We start from the raw sequence: 21,244 nt of genomic DNA on the forward strand, positions 1-21,244 counted from the left end.
AATGAAACAGCTATAGTCTAATGCACACCGAGCGCTCAGAAGGGAGGGATTAAAGTGCTAAGTTCCCTGATCTGTCTCAGGGAGGAGTCAGCATTCTGTATTATTATTTTTTTCTGATTACAGATGAGCTGTCATAGGAGCAGTGCAGAGCCTCTGGTCCCCTGCACATCATCTTCCTCCCCGCAGCCCTCCCGCCCAGGGCTCCCCGAACCCAATTCCTCCCCACAGCCGCCCCGCCCAGGGCTCCCCGAACCCAACTCCTCCCCACAGCCGCCCCGCCCAGGGCTCCCCGAACCCAGTTCCTCCCCACAGCCGCCCCGCCCAGGGCTCCCCGAACCCAGTTCCTCCCCGCAGCCGCCCCACCCCGCCCAGGGCTCCCCGAACCCAGTTCCTCCCCCCAGCCGCCCCACACCGCGTAGGGCTCCCCGAACCCAACTACTCCCCACAGCCACCCCACCCCGCGTAGGGCTCCCCGAACCCAGTTCCTACCCACAGCCGCCCTGCCCAGGGCTCCCCGAACCCAACTCCTACCCACAGCCACCCCGTCCAGGGCTCCCCAAACCCAGTCCCTCCCCACAGCCGCCCCCCACCCCGTCCAGGGCTCCCCGAACCCAGTCCCTCCCCACAGCCGCCCCACCCAGGGCTCCCCGAACCCAACACCTCCCCACAGCCGCCCCCCCACCCCGCCCAGGGCTCCCCGAACCCAGTCCCTCCCCACAGCCGCCCCACCCAGGGCTCCCCGAACCCAACTACTCCCCACAGCCACCCCACCCCGCGTAGGGCTCCCCGAACCCAGTTCCTCCCCACAGCCGCCCCACCCAGGGCTCCCCGAACCCAGTCCCTCCACACAGCCGCCCCACCCAGGGCTCCCCGAACCCAACACCTCCCCACAGCCGCCCCCCCACCCCGCCCAGGGCTCCCCGAACCCAGTTCCTCCCCACAGCCTCCCCCCACCTCCCGCCCAGGGCTCCCCGAACCCAACTCTTCCCCGCAGCCGCCCCGCCCGGGGCTCCCTGAACCCAGTTGCCTCGGCTGCCTTCCTCCTGCCTGGATGGCTTGGGGCGGGACGCCCTGTGCCTGCCCTCAAGGCTGCACGAGTCCACCCCGGAAAGGAGCCACCTCACACGGTCTCAGGGCAGCTGCTCAGGCCCACAGGGTGAGGCACTCACTCACTTGGCGTGGTACAGGGAGCAATCATGTTTACTTTAGCTATTACCTGACAGAAGGGAAAAGCCAGACATACCGGGTAGTTTTGTATGTATATGGAACATATTAACACTAAACTTGGTAACCAAAATCCACATATTTTTAAAAACTTAGTCCATCTCCCAATCCCCATTAGAAAAAAATACAATTTATCAAGACAAGAATAAAAATGCACAGACTTACAAGGTGTTTTTTCTAGAGTGTGCAAGAGCCTACTTGGGGGAAGGCCAGCGGCAACAGACACCTCTCCTTCTGCAGGTGCAGAACCCCAGCACCGTCTGCCCAAACAAGACCCCACTGTGGTGACAGAGCGGCCGAGACGCCCACTCTGACTGCTTCAGGGAGACAACTACCCTCTTCGGTAGAGGAGAAGGCTGGTGTGGGGCAGATGTTCTCGCCTCTGAACCTGGTCACGTCCCCAACGATGAGCCCTAAGCAGCACCCCTTCCTGCCACGCTGGGAGGAGATCTGTGTGGACACACGTGGATAGGGCTCCCGACATCAGGAGGCACACCCCCCACCAAAGCCACAGTGCTTCAGGTTTTGGGTCTGAGCGCCCAGCGTCCGGTGGGAGCGTGATGCCCCTCTGCCCCTGTTCTGGTTTCCTAGGCCCATCACAGACATACAGGTGCCAACACCCTGGATTTCACTGTGGCAGGTGTGTGCTGTAGGGTAGTCTGCACCAATCTCTGCCCATGGCCCCAGGAGACCCACCTGAGCACCGTCCAGAGCCTTGGAGCTGGGCACTGCACTGGCGAGCAGAGCACTTCTCTCGGCTCCTCTTTCATCCTGAGCGGAGGCAACAAGGCACCGGGTGCAAATCTCTGAGCTCGGTGGAGGTGGTCCACACAGGGCCCTGGCCCGCCACGCTCCTGACCTCCTGGGCTGGCTCCCTCTCTCGTGGGGCTGTCCCGTGCACTCTGGGTGCACGGGGCAGCCCTGAGCTCCTCTGTCTGGACCGTCAATGTCTGGTCTACACTGTACCAGCAGCACGTGGTCTCACCAGCTCTCACTTGGATGCTTTTTATTTTTCAAACATGTCTTTGATAAAGTGGAAACAATAATTTAAAAACATGCCTGCTATGTCATTTTCCAAGAATGATTATCTACTGAAATCATTCTACTTCCATTCTGTGAAGGCCTTTGGGCAGTCATCCACATCCATTCAATTCGGAGGAAGGAACAGAGGGAACTTAGGCCATGTATTGTGCAGTAGCCCTCCTGATTCCTTCTAGTCCATAAAAGTTAAATATCCTTTAAAAAACCTGAATGAATGGCCAGCCTGGGGTTACTGGCCATGTTTTATCTGTGATTACTTAGAAGTAAACTGAGAAAAGTTTTCCATGATCTGATCCTACAAGGAGTACAGAAGCTTCTAGAGGAGGCTGAGGGCTACAGGGGCCTGGGTCACGACTCTGCAGGACACACAGTCACCACTGCGGGGCCCCGTGTGTGTGACAAGGCCACGCTACCTCATGCTGGGAGTCTGCTCCTCAGGGAGACTGTTAAAACCTAGTGTGTCAAACTACCCAGGGAAGTACCTATGGAGAAAAGAGACCTAAGTTTAGACAGACATGTGGCGATTTCCTTTAGACTACTACTTCCTACCTCTATTTTCCCACCCTCCTCCATATATAGATGCTTTTCTTGCAATTAAAATAATGTGGCATAAAAGTGACCTGACATAATTACTTATTTTATAAACCACATTCCTAGCTCTGAATAAATTATTTATTCAAGAATTTCACACAAAGTAATTTCTATTTTCCTAAACTTAAGGAAGCCCTACTCAGTAGAACTCAATTTCTAAACGTAAACCGAGATTGAAAGCAGTCACTGGACGGTTCAGAAGGGGAAATGCTGCGGCAGAGAGATGCCAGGCGGCGATGCTGGGCCCCGACACACCCCATCCCCTCCCCACACTGCGCACCTGCCCCAGGTCTGATGTGAGATGCTGGGGACAACCGTGGACACCTAGTGGTCCCCTGTGTCCCCCAACTCCTTCCCCAAGGTATGCACCTGCCCCCAGTTCAGATGTGAGGTTCTGGAGGACGACGCTGGATGCCCACAGCCCCCTGCACCCCCCATCATGTCTGCCCGGGTCAGGGCGTGAGTGAGAACTGGTCCTGCTCAGTGGGCTTCTCCACCCAGGCCCCCAGCCCCGCCTTGATGAAGGCTGTGAACAGACGCGCCTTGGCGGCCTGGTACTCCTTTGCCGCCAGCTTGGACTCATGGTACATGTTGGGCTTGGTAATCTTGGAGCGTAGTAAGTGGGAGGGAACCTGTGAAGGGATAGAAAACAAATGCAACTGTTGACGCTGTAACAGATGAAAATAACACCTAATAAGATGCCAAAACATGGCCTTTAGAACTGCATTGGCTTCTGGGGTGAAGCAACCCAGAGGAAGGCGCCTTCTGCCAAGGGCACGGCTCCACACAGAACAAGGTGCCGCACCTCCTGAGGCCTGAGTTATCGCCCAGTTCCAGTCTTGCTAGTCAAACAGGCAGCTACAGACCCCCGAGTTCTGAAGACGTGCTTCTGGGAAACCACCAATAGCTGATTCAAGTTTCATTTTTAACTATAAGAAGCACCACTGATGTTACGTGTGTGTTATCACCCTGATGACCTCGGAGGCCTTCCCTCGTGTGACCGGTAGCTCCTTTCTGTGTGGACTGTGGCCTTGCGGCAGCTGGCCTGGGTGCTGCCCCTGTGTGAACAGGACCCTCCTGGGCACTGTCACTTCTGGCTATACCTCCCATGCCAGTGCACAATGCTGGTCTCAGAATAAATAGATGCTATCTACTTGATTGAAGAATAAATACAAACTAGTAATATCCTGACTTACTACATAAGGTTTCATTCTGGGGAAAAAAGGGCCCCACAGCTAATTCAAAAGGTTTAAAAACTCTCATGGAGGGTTATCAGAATCCAGGCAATTTTTGTGTTGCTGAGAAGGAGGGGACAGCAGGGAGACTGGCATAATGACTTTCAATATCTGAGAGTAAGACATGTTTCCACCACACACAGTGGCCTGGCAGTGGGTGTTACTGCAGAAGGGAGGAAAAGAGCTGCCTTTGAGATGGCATTAAGGTTTCAGGGACATGGCCACACTTCTAAGCTAAAACAATCTGAAGGAACAAAAGGTTTCCAAATGATCGATTTAGGAAGCTGTGCATGATGACATGATGAAACAATTTAAGGAGCAGTAGGTGTGAGGACAGACAAGCTATTAGGGAGGTGGAGCCGGCGCATCACGGTGAGGGCGCCTCAGTACCTTGCCGTGCACACGCATCCAGCGACAGTACAACGCGTGCTTACACAGGCGGGACGCGCGGCCCAGCTCATCCTTCCCCGTCGTGGCGTTGATGACCTCAATAGCGGAGTCGCCTACCGTCCAGTTGACGCTGAAGTTGGGGGCCTTCCCTGGCTGCCGTGCTTCTGCATTGCTGATGCCTGAAACGGAAGGCACAGGAAGGCGGTGTGAAGCCCGCATTCACCCCCAGGGAGGGAGCAGCCAGGGGTGGCACACTGTGCTCAGACATGGCCACAGAAGTGCGTGGTGGAGGAATTCTGCCTGCTGAGGAACATACGCAGACTTGAGTGTGCATCTGCCATGGCAGTGGCCTCACACTCTTCCACTGCCACCAGAACAGAAGCAGTGCTGAGAAAGCCGAACTGACCCATGGGTATGCACTTGTCTGACAGGGCAGGTGGGCAGAAGGTTGACAGAAACCTGGAATCATGAGACTTCCTGACAAGTGTGTCTTTTCTCACTCTGGTGCTGCCTGAGCGTGGATGGATGGAGCCACTTCTGAGACTAATGCAGGGTCCTACGAGGTCGTGCATGTGGGGGCTGCTCCTGTGTCACCCACCTCTGGCACTCATGCCTGCACATGCTCCCCTGCCACTGAGAGGCCAGGCATGTTCAGGTCACGTGGCTTTGCATGTGTGACATCCATGATGCAATAGGAAACCCTAATTCTTAACAAGTGTCTTGAAATGGTTCACAAGAGTCTTGAAAAAGTTCATAGAAAATGCGTATTATGAAAAAACTTCACGGATTTCAAAATTGTTTGGCACCAAAATAAACTTGTACTAACTTGCTGACACATGTCTGAATAGGATCTAGTTTGAGGCACTGAGAAGATGAAGACATCTGTTTGAAAAGAGCTCCTATCAGAGTTACATGACTTCGGCCAAAACTGAAGCAAGAACAAACATCAAACAGGAGATAAAAATAGCTTTTACAGCCGGGCGCGGTGGCTCACGCCTGTAATCCCAGCACTTTGGGAGGCCGAGGCGGGCGGATCACAAGGTCAGGAGATCGAGACCACAGTGAAACCCCGTCTCTACTAAAAATACAAAAAATTAGCCGGGCGCGGTTGTGGGCGCCTGTAGTCCCAGCTACTCGGGAGGCTGAGGCAGGAGAATGGCGTGAACCCGGGAGGCGGAGCTTGCAGTGAGCCGAGATCGCGCCACTGCACTCCAGCCTGGGCGACAGAGCGAGACTCCGTCTCAAAAAAAAAAAAAAAAAAAAAAAAAAAAATAGCTTTTACAAAGACAATCCTGAAGAAAATGCATAATCCCCCCTCAAAAAAGGCTGCCAAGAGGTGGAAGGGGCCCAGTCAGAGCACAGGCTGACTGGCCAAAGCACAGGCCATGGCAGCATTTTTGGGATGCTCAAGGCGTTTTGCTTGTCGGGTTCACATGGAGGCCAAAGGACGACAACATCTGCTTATGATGACAGTGTTTCGAGAAAGTGAGCCAAAGCTTTAGCAGAAAAACCCCTGGGGAAGCTTCGCCAGAGACCATCATGACAAAGCGCCTGTCCATTCCTCTCATCAAGCAAGGGCGACTGTGTGAGGGTTTCGACAGGAAATCATGAGCCATCCACTTTGTGGTGGTTGCAAATCCACCTCATTTGGCTCCTTCTGACTTCTTTTTGTTTCCTAATCTCAAAAATTCCTTAATTTTAGGAATTAAGGAATTAAGGAATGTAGGGCACCCTTTAGGGTACCCCTTGAGGAATTTTTCTTCAGTTAATAATGTAAGAAAGTCTGCACTGACATGGTTAAATTCTCAGGACACTCAGCTCTGTTTTTCTTTTTGAGACGGGGTCTCACTCTTGTCACCAGGCTGGAGCGCAGTGGTGCAATCTCGGCTCACTGCAACCTCCGCCTCCTGGGTTTGAGAGATTCTCCTGCCCCTATCTCCCAAGTAGCTGGGACTACAGGCACATGCCACCGTACCCAGCTAGTTTTTGTATTTTTAGTAGAGATGGGGTTTCACCATGTTGGCCAGGATGGTCCTGACCTCATGATCCTCCCACCTCGGCCTCCCAAAGTGTTGGGATTACAGGCATGAGCCACCGCGCCCAGCCACCATTTAGTTCTTTAGGGACAATCTAAATGGTTAGGATCAGCGCTTACAAAAATGTCTGGAATTTGATAGAGCTTATGTTGAGAAATAAAGTTTATATCTTTTAAAAAATTTTTATCTTTTAACTTTATGAACTTTTTGAAGTACCCTTGTACTTGTTTTCTTGCTGTGTTTAAACTGTCTCATCTTAACTAATCACAGGCTAATTTTGCAGGGTTGAAAGTTTTTGAAAAGATACTTGTATAACTGGGAATTGAATACATGTATCTCCATTTATATATTGAGCTTGATAATTCATATCACATGGATGTCACAGGCCACCAAAATCAAAACTAGTTTAGGATATGAATCTTTAGAACATGCTTAGAACATGGGCAGACTCATATTCTGAACCCAGACACTGAACTGTCAAGCCCACTGGCCAGAAGCAGCACACTGCACTCTCAGATGACTCAGTACAACTCACTTCATGTCCTGTGGAGGCCACCTCCACCCCGTCACCATGCTCACTTGCTTTCAATGACCATTTATCCCTGCCTTGGAGAGATATTAAAATCCAGATGACAGTTTACTGCCAGAACAGTTTACTGTTCAGAGTAAGGAACCGGCAGAGTGTAGCAGATCCGCTGAACTGAGAGTCAAGGGAAACCAAGTCAGCCAGATTTCATAAGACAGAGCACCAGAAGGAAGAGATAAGCAGAGAAAGAGTGAGCCCTGGAGATACGCAGAGGGTGTCCTTGAATATCCTGTGGATCTCTGATCAGAGTATGCATGTTACTCAAGGCTGGGAAACAGCCTCCTGAGAGAATCAGAGGAAAAAGTGCCTGACATTCACATACAGAAGATACAGACATAAAGATATAAAAAGGCCTAAGCCAAACTTCTAGAGATGAAAACTACAATGTATTAGATAAAAAATACACTTGATGGGACTAACCACAGAATAGAAACCACAGAAGAAAAGATTAGTGAACTTAAAGACACAGTAACAGAAACTATCAAAAATGAAACACAAAGAGAGAAAAGAGAGAAAAAAAGAAGAGAAAATCAGTGATATGGGGCAGGTTTAGGTAGGGTGAAATATGCGTAATTAGATTTCATGAAGGTGAGGAGGGAGAAGGGGGAACAGAAAATATATCTGAAGAAAGATGAATAAAAAACTTCCAAATTTCATGAAACCAACAAACCCATGGATTAAAGAATTTCAATGAATCCCAAGCACAAGAAACATGAATAAAACTATACCAAAGCACAACGGAACAAATTGTTCAGCACCAGTATTAAGAGAAAATCTTAAGCAAACCCAGAGAAAAACACACACAGAGGAATAAAGATAACAACACATTTCTTACTGGAAACAATGCAAACAAGAAGTTAGGGAAGCACTGTCTTTAAAGTACTTAAAGGAGGAAAGGACCCTGCCATTCCAGCAGAAATATATTTGTACAGCAAAATATCCTTCAAAATGAAAGCAAAATACTTTCCCAGACATACCAAAGCTGAAATAATTCATCACCATCAGACTCGTGCTACAAGGAATGTAAAAGGAAGTCCTCCAGCCAGAAGAAAAAATGATACCAAAATGGAAATCCAGATCTATATAAAGGAATGAAGAGCCCTGGAAATGATAGCTATGTGGATACATATACAAGGGGTTTTTTTCTTATTATTTAAATTCCTTTAAAAGATAATTATTAAGATGAAAATAATAATAATGTAATGTGGATTTTTTTAAACATATGCAAAAGTGTCTGAAAACAATACCACAAAGGTTGGGAATGGAAAAACGGAAGTATCCTGTTGTAAGGTTCTTTTACTATATGTGAAGTAGTATAATCTCACTTGAAGGTAGACTGTGGTAAGTTAAGAATGCATCCTATAAGCCCTAAAACAACCACCAAATTAACAAAAGTTACAGCTCAAAAGTCAAGAAGGAGTCAAAATGGAATCATCAAACATACCCAGTTAAGGCAAAAGCAGTAAGAAAATGAGGAAAAAGTGAACAAAGAACATACGAAACACACAGAAAATAAGTAGCAAGATGAAATGTAAACCTAATAATATAAATAATCACAATAAATGTAAATGCTTCAAGTACCTCAGTGAAAAGGCAGAGGTTGTCCATGGTGGGAGAGAGAAGCAAGATCCAAATATATAACCATATATAAAAATATGCCTATAAGAAACATATTTTTAATATAAAGTACTTTAAAGGGATAGAAGATACACTGTGCTAACACTAATCAAAAGAAAGTCGAAGAGGTTATATTAATCTCAAAGCAAATTTCAGAACAAATACTGTTACCAGAAATAAAGAGGGTCATCGTATAATAGTAAAGGAGGTCAGTTTATTAAGAGAAATCAACAATCCTAAATTTTTATGCATCTAATCACAGAGCTACAAAATACAGGAAGTAAAAACTCTAAAAAAGGGGAAGAAATAAACAATGTATAATTATAACTAAGAGATTTTTCAATCCTGCCTCTCAATAACTGATAGACCAAGTAGAAGATTGATAAGAATATAAAAGAAAATAAATAATATAATCAAACAACTTAGCCTAATTAACATTTATAGATCACTCTACCCCAAAGTGGCAGATTCACATTCTTTCAAGTTTTGTGGAACACTTACAAAGATAGATCATATTCTGGTCCATAAAACCAAGTCTAAACAAATTTCAAAGGACTGAAGTCATTAAATGAAACTAAAAAACCAACAACAGAAAGATCTCTGTAAAATCCCTAGTATTCTGAAACTAAATAGCAGACTTCTAAATAACCCAAGGGACAAAGTATTTCAATATAAGTGAAAATGAAAACATAACGTATCATAATTTTTAAATGCTACAAAAGCAGTAAAAAGGGTCTTCAAACAATGACTTCAGCTAGCACCTTAAAAAACTACAAAAAGATGGGCAATTGAAACACCACATAAGCAGAAAAAAAAGAAATAATTAAAATCAGAGGAAAAATTATTGAAATATAAAACAAAAGACAAAAATCACTGAACCTAAAAGTTGGCACTGAGAGATGATAAACAGAATTGATAAACTTCTAGCTAGACTGATCCGAAAAAAGACAAGAGAAGATACAAATCATCAATATAAGGGATAAGATGATATCATTAGAGATATCACAAATATTAAAAGGAATATTCTGAATACTTTAATGCCAATATATTAGACAAATTAGATGAAATGGACAAATTCCCTGAAAGACAAATTACTGAGGCTTACTCAAGAAAAAAGATAAAAACAGATAACATGAATAGCCCTAAATCTATTATAGAAAAATAAATTGTAGTTAGATATTTTCTCACAAAGCAAACTTCAGGCCCAATGGCTTCGCTGGTGAATTTTACCATATATTTAAGGAAATAATACCAAATCCAAACGAACTCTTTCAGAAAACTGAAGAGAAAAAAATGTACCCCAACTCATTTTATACCTAACAAAGACATTAAACTAAAATGATAGACCAATATCCCTACAAATATAAATACAAAAATTCTAAATGAAATGTTAGCAAACCGAATCCAACAATATAGAAAAAGAATAGCACATAATAACCATATAATGGTTATCCCAGGATGCAAGGTTGGTTTAATTTTTTTTAACGTCACCATTAGCAAACTGAAAAATGAACTAAATGCTCATCTCATTTTTTGTTGTTGTTTCAGATGGAGTCTCACTACATTGCCCAGGATGGCCTCAAACTCCTGGGCTCAAGTGATTCTCCTGCCTTAGTTCCCAAGTAGCTGAGACTATAGGCCCAAGTCACTGCAATGAAAATAGTCATCTAAGAGCAGGAAAAAAACATCTGACAAAATCCAACACACGTTCTTGATTAAAAATGCTTAGTAAGCTATAAATAGAAAAAAAAATGTCCTTAACCTGATAAAGGCATCTGTAAAAAACCTACAGCAGCCAGATATGGTGGGTCATTCCCATAGTCCCAGCCCTCTGGGAGGCTGAGGCAGGCAGGTTGCTTGAGGCCAGGAGTTCCAGACCAATCTGGGCAACACAGGAAGATACTGTCTCTATAAAAAATTTAAAATGAACCAGGCATGGTGGTACGCACCTGTAGTCCCAGCTACTCAGGAGGCTGAGACAGGAGGATCACTTGAGCCCAGGAATTTCAGGTTACAATGAGCTATGATCACGTTACTGCACTCCAGCCTGGGTGAAAGAGTGAGACCTTGTCTCTAAAACAAAAAACAACAATAAAAAACCCTACAGCCAACATCATACCTAATGGTGAAAGACTGAATGTGTTCCCCGAAGATGACATGTAAGAGAAGGATGTCTGCTCTCATTACTTCTACTCAACACTGTACTGGAGGTCCCAACCAGTGCAATAAGGATGTAGAATTGATGAGTGGATTATAAAATTTTTACGGAAATACAAAAAGGACCTAAGCAGCCAAAACAACTTTGAAAAAGTACAAAGTTGGAAGACTAACTCTACCTGACCTCAAAACTTATAATAAAACTATAGTAATCATGACAATGTAACACTGGCCTTTAGACAAACAGATGAAAGGCAAACAACAGAGTCCAGAAATAGACCCACATGTATATACACATGCCAGCTGATTTTTGACAAGGGCGCAAAGGCAATACCATGAAGAAACCAGGAACTTTTTGCTAAATGGTGCTAAATCAATTGGATATCTTACATGCTAAAAAAATGAACTTCAGTTCATACTTCATACCCTACACAAACATGAACTCAGGTGAAATACAGTCTTAAATGTAAAAACTGCAACTGTAAAATTTCTAAGAATACAATATAAGAAGATATCTTTGTAGCACTGACTTAAATATTTCTTAGATATAATATCAAAAGCATGATCCATCAAAGAAATTTTTATAAATTAGATTTTGTCAAAATTAAAATTATGTGGTTTGTGTAAGACACTATGAAGAAAATTAAAAGACAAGCCACTGACTGGGAGAAAACATTTTTTCAAATCATACATCTGATAAAGGATCTGTAGCTAGAAAATAGAAATAACTCTCAAAACAGTAATAAGATGTTAAACAACTCAGTAAAAATGTGCACAAGTTTTGAACAGTTTATTGAGGAAGGCACAGGGATGGCAAATCAGCATGTGAAAGGGCATTCAACTTCATTAGTCATCAGAGCAATGCAAATTAAAACCATGAGGGAATATCACTAGACACCTGCTAATATGTCTAAAACGACCGCAAGTACTACATTCTGGCATATCAGTGACAGAACTACAACTCTCGTACACTAGTGGTGGTAATGTAAAAATAGTACAACCATTTTGGAAAACAGGTTAATAGTTTTCTAAAAAGTTCCACATACACCTATCTTATGATTCAGCCATTCCACTCCTAGGTATCTACTAAAGAGAAATGGAAGTAAGCGCCCAAAGATTCATACAGAAATGTTCTCAGCAGCTTTGTAATATTAAAAGACTGGAGACAACCTAAATGTCCATCAATATTTCAAGGGATAAAAACAAATTGTGGTTTATTCACACAGTGCAATGCTACTTAGCAATGAAAAGGAATGAACTATGGATAAACTCAACAACATAGATCAATCTCAAAATGATTAAGCTGAGTGAAAGAAGCTAGACACAAATGGTGCAAACCTTATGATGCCGTTTATGTAAAATCCCAGAGAATGCAAACTCATCTGTATAGACAGACGGTACACCTTGGGGATGGGGAGGGGATGCAGGAGAGGGAGGGATTACGAAGGAGTGCTAAGACAATTTTGAAGTGGATAAGTATATTCATTATCTTTATTGTGGTGATGATTGCACAGACCTAAACATAGGCCAAAATGTATCGAATTGTATACTTTAAATATGCAGTTTATCATATGCCAATTATACCTCAATAAAGTTGTGAAAAGACATGAAAGATAATTCAAAAATTAAAAAAAAATTGTTCTCATTAAAAAAAAACATTTGCTCACTGCAGACAGTTCCAAAAATTTACACAAACCTTAGAAAAGAAAATTAACGCTATAAAACCCAGAGACAGCACTATAATTTTGTGGTTCTTAAGCAGGTATGTTCAGTAGAATCAGATATGAAGCTTTAAACAATAAGCACACTGAATCCCACCTCTGAGATTCTGACTGGGTAGGTTTTGGGCAGGACCCTGGCCACTGTCTTAAAAAAAAAAAAAAGCAACAAAAAATCCTTCATGAGTCTTTCCACTTTTTTTTTTTTAAGAAAAAGGGTCTTGCTCTGTCATCCAGGCTGGTAGGCAGTGGCACAATCATAGCTTACTACAATCTTGAACTCCTGGGCTCAAGCAATCCTCCCACCTCTACAGGCTCATGCCACCACACCCAGCTAGTTTTTTTGTTTGTTTGTTTGTGTTTGTTTTTTTTTTTTTACACATGGGGTCTTGCTATGTTGCCCAGGATGGTCTCCTGGCCTCAAGTGATCCTCCCATCTCAGCTGCAGAAGAGCACTAGAATTATAGGCATGAGCCACCATGCCTGGCTGAGTAATTCTTAAAGACTCTAAAGAATCTTAAACCCTCCCAAAACAATCCTTCCTTCCTAGATGAGCTTTGCCATTTTAATGCATACTCTTTTAGTGTATACACACATATGCATGGTGAGGATACATATTAATGAACACATGCTGACTTCCGTAAAGCACTGAGATGTTATGGATCCTTTCTGATAACCTTCTCATGGATAAACTATACTAACAGGTATAAAATGAAACTATACTTAGGTTCCTGGGCATATTGCTAAATTTGATTTTATAGTATTTCATTTAGGAGTCTTGCATCTATAGTCATAGGTAATTCTGTGGTTTTTATTTGCATTTTGTCCAGTTTTGGTATTTGGATTAGGTCAATTGCTCTTTTCCATGGCCTGGAAAGTTTATGGAGAGGCAGAATTACATGTTCTTTGATAGATTAAACCATCTGGGAATTTGCTGGAAGGTAATTTGTGGACAACCTTTTCAATGTCTTCCCTGGAAATTTCCTTTGCTATATATTGTATTTCTTTTTGGGTTAACTTTGATAATTTACATTTTCTTATTCTTTCTTTGTTGTTGTTGACAGTTTCAAATTTATAAGTATCAGAGATGAACAAAGAATTCTTTTGAAATCTTGATAATTCCAGGACCCCCACTGAATGCCTGAAACCACAGATAGGACCAAATCCTATATAACTATGTTTTCTTTCTCTACATACATACCTATGATACAGTTTAATTTATAAATAGGAGTAAGAGATTGACAACAATAATAATAAAATAGAACAATTATAAGAATATACTGTAGTAAAAGTTATGTGAATGTGCTCTAAGTACTATAGTATTTTCCAACCTTGGTTGACCTCCTGGAGAGGGAAACTGCAATAAGGAGTGGGACTGTACCCTCCTCCCCATCTGTGGGTAGCCCTCAATTTCCACTTGGTTACTTTTATCCGATATTAATTAGATAGCCCTGGCAGTGGTAGATCTGTTTGATTGTTCTTTGAAGTCGATGACTCTTAGTTTTACTATTTTTTTTTTTTTTTAAAGATGGAGTCTTGCTCTGTCACTCAGGCTGAAGTGCAGTGGCATGATCTTGGCTCACTGCAACCTCCGCCTCCTGGGTTCAAGCAATTCTCCTGCCTCAGTCTCCTGAGTAGCTGGGATTACAGGCGCCCACCACCATGCCCAGCTAATTTTTTTGTATTTTTAGTAGAGATGGGGTTTCACCATATTGGCCAGGCTGGTCTCGAAATCCTGACCTCGGGTTATCTGCCTCCCTCAGCCCCTCAAAGTGCTGGGATTATAGGTGTGAGCCACCATGCCTGGCCAGTTTTACTAATTTTAATCTTTTTTCTTCTTTCCTATATTATTCATTTCCTTCCTCCTCCCCTCTCTCTCACTTCTATTTCCTTCCTTCTTCCTTTATTTCCTCTTTAGCTTTGTTGTTGCTTTCCCTCCCAATTTTGGAAAAGAAAGGCTTAATTCACTTATTTTTTTTCTATTCATCGAAGGCCATGATCTCCTAAGGGTAAGTGGGGCTCCAATTCACCATTTTTGATATGTGTATTCTAAGTAGTCAGTAGTTTAAGTTCTGGTTTCTTGTCTGATCTAATAATTAGAAAAGTTTTTGCTTTTTTATTTTAACATTTTAAAAGTGACAGACTTTGCAGGAGAAACAGGACACCACCACCAAGCCTGTGCTCCTCAGTACACCCCTCCAAGCACAAACTTATACTGGAGTCTCTTTGTTCTGTCTCTCAAGAATTGTTCAAAATCATGCCTTAGTTTCATTTGCTTCATGTCTAAGCCATTCCTTTCCTGAATAGCTTTTTTATGTTTCCTGGAGCTTCCACTCTCCTTTCCTTTTTTTTTGTCCACAAAAGAAGTGTTTGCTTTCACCCTACCATTCAGAGCATTCAGCTTCTCAGTTAGGCTATTCATTAAAATAAATTCACCTTCTTCTAAAAACATTCTTTTTAGTGTTGTTTAATATGAATCTCTCTTTTAATTTGGAAGTTACTTTTCAGGCTTGCTGATGAATTATCCTTTTCAATTGTACTTTGGATTTATAAGGTATTCTTTCTTAAATTCAAGTTTTCTCTTTCTTAGATGTCTTTTTCGTTTTGCTAGAGTATCCTCAAGTCATTTTGTTTTCTCCAAAAGCATATGTCCTCTGAATCCTTGACTATCTAAAAATTACCACTTTGTCCCAATGCTTGATTGGGTAGGAAATTCCACAATAAAAATATTTTCTCTTTAGAACCAGAAAGTCATCTCATCACTCTGTTCTGACTTCCGGTGTCCTGGTAAGGATTATATAAATCTCTAACGTATTGCAGCTAACTTAGAAGCTTTTAGGATCTTCTCTTTGTCCTTGGTGTTCTGAAACTCCAACGGGATATACTGGGCATGGACTTTTCTCATTAACCCTGCTCGGTATTCAGTGCGTCCACTTAATTCCAATACTTGTGTTTTCCTCTGTACTGAGGAATTTTCTTCTGTTGTTTCCTCCTCCCTACTTCCTATTTTTGAAATGCTATTAAACAAACATTGGGCCTTCTGAATAACTTTCCACATCTCTGAAGGTTTTTCTCATAATTCTTCCTTTCTGTTCCAAGTTACCTGAGATTTATTTGACCTCACCGTCCCCCTGCCCTCATCAGAGCAAAAGCTCCATAAGGAAGAGGTTTTGTTTGTCCTGTTTACTGCAAAATCCCAACACCTAGAACCATGCCCAATGTACACTGAAAAAAATGGAATACTTTCTAGACCTTCAAATTAATATTAGATTTCAGCACTTACTAAGTAACATACAAATAAGGTTTATCATTATTTATTTCTCTTCTGTTTTCTAAATTGTTTCTGCTTTCTCTCAGTTGTTCTATTTTCCAATATAGATCTTTCTCTTTTGTGTTGTTTATTTTCCTCATAAGTTTGATAATCCAAGTTTGTAAGTAAAATATTTTTATTTAATACAAGCAGCTGGCATGGTTTCTTCTGCTTGTTTCTTTGATGTGCATTCAATTCTGCAGAAGGTCTGAAGGAAAACAATCAGCCAAGACCATGTCCTCATCCCAAGAACTCAGAGCTCCAGCACCGTCCTTCCCTGGTTGTTGGGGTGGTCAGTCAGGTGTGCCCTAACCACACACAGGGCTGGGCTGGCCTCATCACAGGCACTGGTAGGAGCCTCATGTCTTCCTGAGGTCACTGTTCCTGCATTTACTGATTGCTGCTGGGGTGGTTTTTAGCACACGCTCAGGTTTCTCCTGTGGCACAGTTTTGCCAGTGGAACTGAGGTCTTCGGTGGCTGTTACCAGCACACCCGCCCTACTTCCAGCATCTGCCTGCATGTTCTGAGTTCCTGCAGGTCCCTGAGCTGTCACTCTGTAGAGGCAGCAGCCCCAGGAGCATGTTCAAGGCCACACGCTTCAAGCAGACAGAATCAGGAAGGATTTCTTTCGCGGGGGAATGGCTAGAAGAGTAGGTATCCAGTTAAACTGTTGGGGAATCTCTGACCATAATGGAATTGAATCTTTCATAAACAAATGGATAATGCTTATATTATCTTCCTTGGCAATTCCATTACTTCTCATCAAAATAAAGGATTACTGTTGAATGATACTTAAACCTTAGAATGACAATATTTTTCACTAAATGATTAATTAACAAAAAGTGTAAGATCCTAATAGTACAAAATATTTTTTATATTTTAAGTTAAATCAAGTCCCACCTTGAAACAAAAATGGAGGAAATAAAGCAAAAAGAAAATAGCCCACGCTTCCAATACTAACCATATGCTTTTTCTGGGGCAGAAAGCCCCTAAATGGTCATAAGCGTATCCTTCTACGAGTCCCTGAGGCCAATGCAGTGTGAGGGCTGACACCAGTGAGATGCTTATCTTTCCGGGCTGCAAAGAGGGAACTAGGGTAATGAGTTAATCCCAGGCCGTGGTGCAGAAACCAATAAAAGCAAGAACAACTTGGCTGGTAATGAGAATCCCTCTGTTGTTGTAAATTAAGTGTGCTGAATCAGAGCTTTTAAAGCAAAAATACAGAGAAACTGTGAATTGGTCTAATAACTGCTACAATTAAAAAACTCAGAAGAGCTGGCATTGATGTTTTTTCTTATTTCTACCCTAAAGGTATTTTCCAATAGGTTCCTCATATAGTAGGGTAATCAAAGATGAATGATATACATAATGATTAACAATAGATATTTTAGGGTTATTATGGGTTCATGTTATAGAAACTATTAGACATTTATTAGTGGGTCAAGGAAAATGTGTACTTACAATCTTGACAGAAAGCGGCCTCTATTCTGCAAATAAGAAATAGTCAAGACCTGGGCATGAGTTAAAGTGTAAGGAAAACTCTGCACAGCACTCCCGCAGTGAGGATGATACAGGCCACGCAACACAGGGGGGAGTCTCTGAGCCCCTCTAGGTCCAAAACCAACCTGCCATTTAAGCTGAGAGCAGAGCACCTTTGAGCCTTTCATTGTGATTGTCTTAAGAAGGGCAGTCCTTTGAGCTGACAGAGAATGAACACAATCCATGAGAATCCATACAGAGCAAGATGGCTGGGTTCTCCTGACCCTTCCAGCCCATTCCCCAGGGCTGCTCTCAGGCTTCCTCTGCCAGCTCGGACATGCCTTGTCTTGGTTGTCCACTAACCCCAGCCAGGTGCCAAGGGCCTTACACAGAGGACCTCTGGCCAAATAACACTCCTTTCTCAAAGGAGATCACAGGATTTTAAAACACCAGCTGTGGAAGGAGCCCCAGAGCTGTGGTCCTGAGTGAGGTGGGCTCATGTCCAGAGAGTTGCATGGGCAGGAGATGCTAACTGGATGTGGATGAAGGTGAGCAGCAGGTGGAGTGGGGCTGAGAGGCTCACAGAGATCCTGCCAGCTCCTCCTTTTCCTGAAGCAGCTCCTGGGGGAGCCCCAAGGCACTCTTGTGCCCTCTCTGTCCTCCATAGGAGGCAAGCCTTGGGGTGGTGAAAGATCGGATGTGGGTTCAAGCAGTACTTGTCCTATGGACAGTGGAACACGGCTGTGAGCTGCAAGTCCTGTGGTGTTTGCCAGTTGCGGCTGCTTCCACTGTGAAGGGTGACGGCGGGCCCGGCCCACAGGGCTCAGGGACGTATGTAAGAATCTGGCTCCCGACTTGAGCACATGCACGCCTGGGAAATGGCCGGAGGATGGCAGTCAGTGAAGCATAACAATCATTATTTTTAAAAACCTTCAAAGGTGTCATTGATACAATAGGTAACTGTACTGTACCATTACAGTCATCCACACAGAGAATTTAAAAACAAGCACACTGCACTCCGTAGGATCTCGAGTTTAGAAGACACTTGGAGGTCATGTGGGTTAATCCTTTCAGCCAGAACCCGTCACCATGTCCATAACAACAATCTCCATCCAATTCCAACCTGAACACTTCCAGTCAGGGGAGCTTAATTCCTTTTAGGAAACTCTTTTCTAGACAGTTCCAATCACTAGAAAGTTGTTCTCCCAGTATGCAAAAGGAGAACTGAACACCCAACAGACATGAGGAACCCTAAATGCAGCCACTGAAAACCCAACAGAGATGAGGAGCCCCACATGGAGTCACTCTCCCAGAAAGGAGAACCAGAGCAAGAGAGGGAGCCGTGTGGCAGCCGTGGTGCAGGGAAGTGGGCCAGGCATGAGCTCCTGGGGAGCCTGCTCTGCAGGGAAAACAGTTCACTCCTGAGATGGTGACAGAGAAGTCAGGCATTCTCTTAGAATGCAGTGCAGTCAAAAAAGCACATCAGATGAGAGAAGAGACACCGGCTGCAGGACTGTGACTTCTGCTCAGCAGCACTTTCAGGGACAACAGAGAGGGCAGAGAAGATGCTTCTAGCAGAAGCGACAACACAGAAGGACATTTCTCGGAAGTGAAGAGTCAACAATCGAGATCAGAGGGTTCAGGGTAGTAAGTAGGAAAGAAATCCCAACAAACTAGCCACACACCTAGGCTTAATATGCTGAAATTTCTGAATTTTAAGGAAGATAGATAAATTTAATGCTACCAGAGAGAAAACAAGGGGGTACCTTCTAGAAAGGAAAGAAACTCAAACTGGCTCTGTGACAAAGGGTGACCATGGAGGTCTTGACGTGTCCTGGGGGGAAGGACGAAGCCCAGACATCCGCAGTGCCCAGTCCACCTGGCGCACAGACGAGGGCCAGGTAAAGTCAAGATCCAGGGCAGCACACAGGCCTTTTCTCCAAAAATCAAACAAAAACAGCCAACCAAGAAATCACCTTGTCACCCCAATTAAGGATGTATTCCAGCAGAGTGAAAAATAAATCTGGATGTGGAGTTAAGGGCAGGGGCAACGGCTACAGAAAACTGGTCAGGAGAGAAACCAGGAGCCCTTACATTTTCACCCGAACAGTAGTTGATCATGTGACTTATTAAGATAGGCTTTTAAAGAAAAAGCACAGTATTAAATGAGTTTCCAAAACTCAAGATGATGTCATCAGAATCTAGGAAGACGAGGATGGGAAGAGTGTGGAATAAAAATGAGCCCAATATTTCACCTTTTCCCAAGTTTGGATCTTTACAAATATTAATTCTTGATGCCAACATTTTTTCAAAGTGATTTAAACATATTTATTTTTAAAAATTGGGGTAACCACTGGTCAGAATAGAAATAAGGTTTAGAACTTCCAAATCACCAGTGGGAAGAAAGGGGAAAGACAATTTAATCAGTCCAGCAAAAGTAAAGGGGAGGAAAACAGAAAGTAAAATGGAAAGAAAAACTGTCAGCTGAAAACAATAATTCTGTACTTGGAACCAAGCTTGGTGGTCATTCTCTTTTACAATGACTCATGGCACGTTCACTCCTCCTAGAAACCAGGGCAAGGAGGAAACTGACATTACCAACACCTCTTTCCCACAACCCCGATGACCGCTCTTACCTGGAGAATATGCATATACACACACATTCACACACACCCCCACCCACACACACACCCACTCTCACACACGCGCACACAGGCACACACACACACTCACGCATTCACAAGCACACACACGCACATAAACACACACGCACTCACACACACGCACTTATGCACACACACTCACTCTCACACACTCTCACAGTGATGTTCCTTCTCTCTCACTTCAGCCAGGGCCTCATTAAACCAGCTTGCCTTGCTCTTCCTGCCCATGATGTTGAATGGTCTTGGATGGACAGCAGCTTCGCAGGCACCTGCCTCCTTCCCGCCACACACCTGGGCCTGCTGCCAGCCCCGTCGGGTACCTGTGCTGTCCTCCCAGAGATACTGAAATGCAAGCTGTTCATGAGGACCCTACCCCCATCAAGCAGCCTTGTTTAACGTTTCATGCCAGCGTTCAACATGAAAACCAGCAGGATAGGGAGCCTTGTCAGATGACCCCAGAGCAGGCTGTCAACAAGGTCCCCAGAGCCATCGCATGAGGCATTTGGGCACCCTGCTCCTTCTTCTTAGGTTCTCTTAGTGAGTCTTGGATAACAAACTGGGCCAGTTGAGGAGCTCACACTCAGGGGATCAATGGACATAAATTAGAAGCTGGAACTGTCCAGCTTGCAAGTGCTGGATGTGAAACTCATTTGAAAGAAAATTGAAGAAAGCTCAAGAGACTTCCGTTTCCACAGTGCTAAGCAAGGGTACCAAGTGTGCATACCCACAAAGGCAAAAGTTTCACAGCTTGGCACCAAGAACCTTTCTGAAAGTAAAACTAGTGTTCAGGTTGAAATGCAAATTAAATTCTTCTCACTTTAATCCTGACAGCATTATTTTTTTTAAGAGAAAGAAACACCCTATCCCTACATTTTTACTTTGATTTGCTCCCGGTTTCAGGTAATCTTTTCTGTGTATTCATTTATGTCCATTTTTGCTCCTCCCTCAAGACGCTACAATTCACTAGGCGCCTTCATACCTCGCTCTCTTTTTAACACGGGAATGACCCTTATAATAAAATGTGAGGTGACAAAGTATAACACACACAACATGAGCTGTGATGCACAATGCAGATGCACAGCAAGGGGGCCAATGTCCTGGTAGCTCCTCTTTCCAGGCCATTTGTTAAATGTAAGACTTTCCTTTTAATAAAGTTTTGAGGGCTTTGCTTTGGGACTCATTTTTAAAGAGTGTGA

The 21,244-nt window shown here is 43.8% G+C and overlaps 1 protein-coding gene across 24 annotated transcripts in view; it reads right to left on the reverse strand.

Moving 5' to 3' along the window:
* Positions 1-2,923: 2,923 nt before the first annotated feature.
* Positions 2,924-21,244, reverse strand: part of ADARB1 (adenosine deaminase RNA specific B1) — a 135,375-nt gene continuing 117,054 nt past the window's right edge. For 18 of the 24 annotated variants that reach the window (XR_012431896.1, XR_012431895.1, XR_012431894.1 and 15 more), the window contains 2 exons: positions 4,482-4,660; positions 2,924-3,488 (listed from right to left, as the gene is read on the reverse strand). Coding sequence is in view for 19 of the 24 variants with exons in the window: in XM_065541277.2 (XP_065397349.1) it covers positions 3,309-3,488; positions 4,482-4,660 (359 nt within the window). In the remaining 5 variants the exon portion in view is untranslated. The remainder of the gene's footprint in view (positions 3,489-4,481; positions 4,661-21,244) is intronic. The other 6 variants (XR_012431893.1, XM_074033890.1, XM_074033889.1 and 3 more) reach the window with 1 other exon arrangement.

This window comes from Macaca fascicularis, chromosome 3 (genome assembly GCF_037993035.2).
Source record: "Macaca fascicularis isolate 582-1 chromosome 3, T2T-MFA8v1.1".
Taxonomy (NCBI): Eukaryota; Metazoa; Chordata; class Mammalia; order Primates; family Cercopithecidae; genus Macaca; species Macaca fascicularis.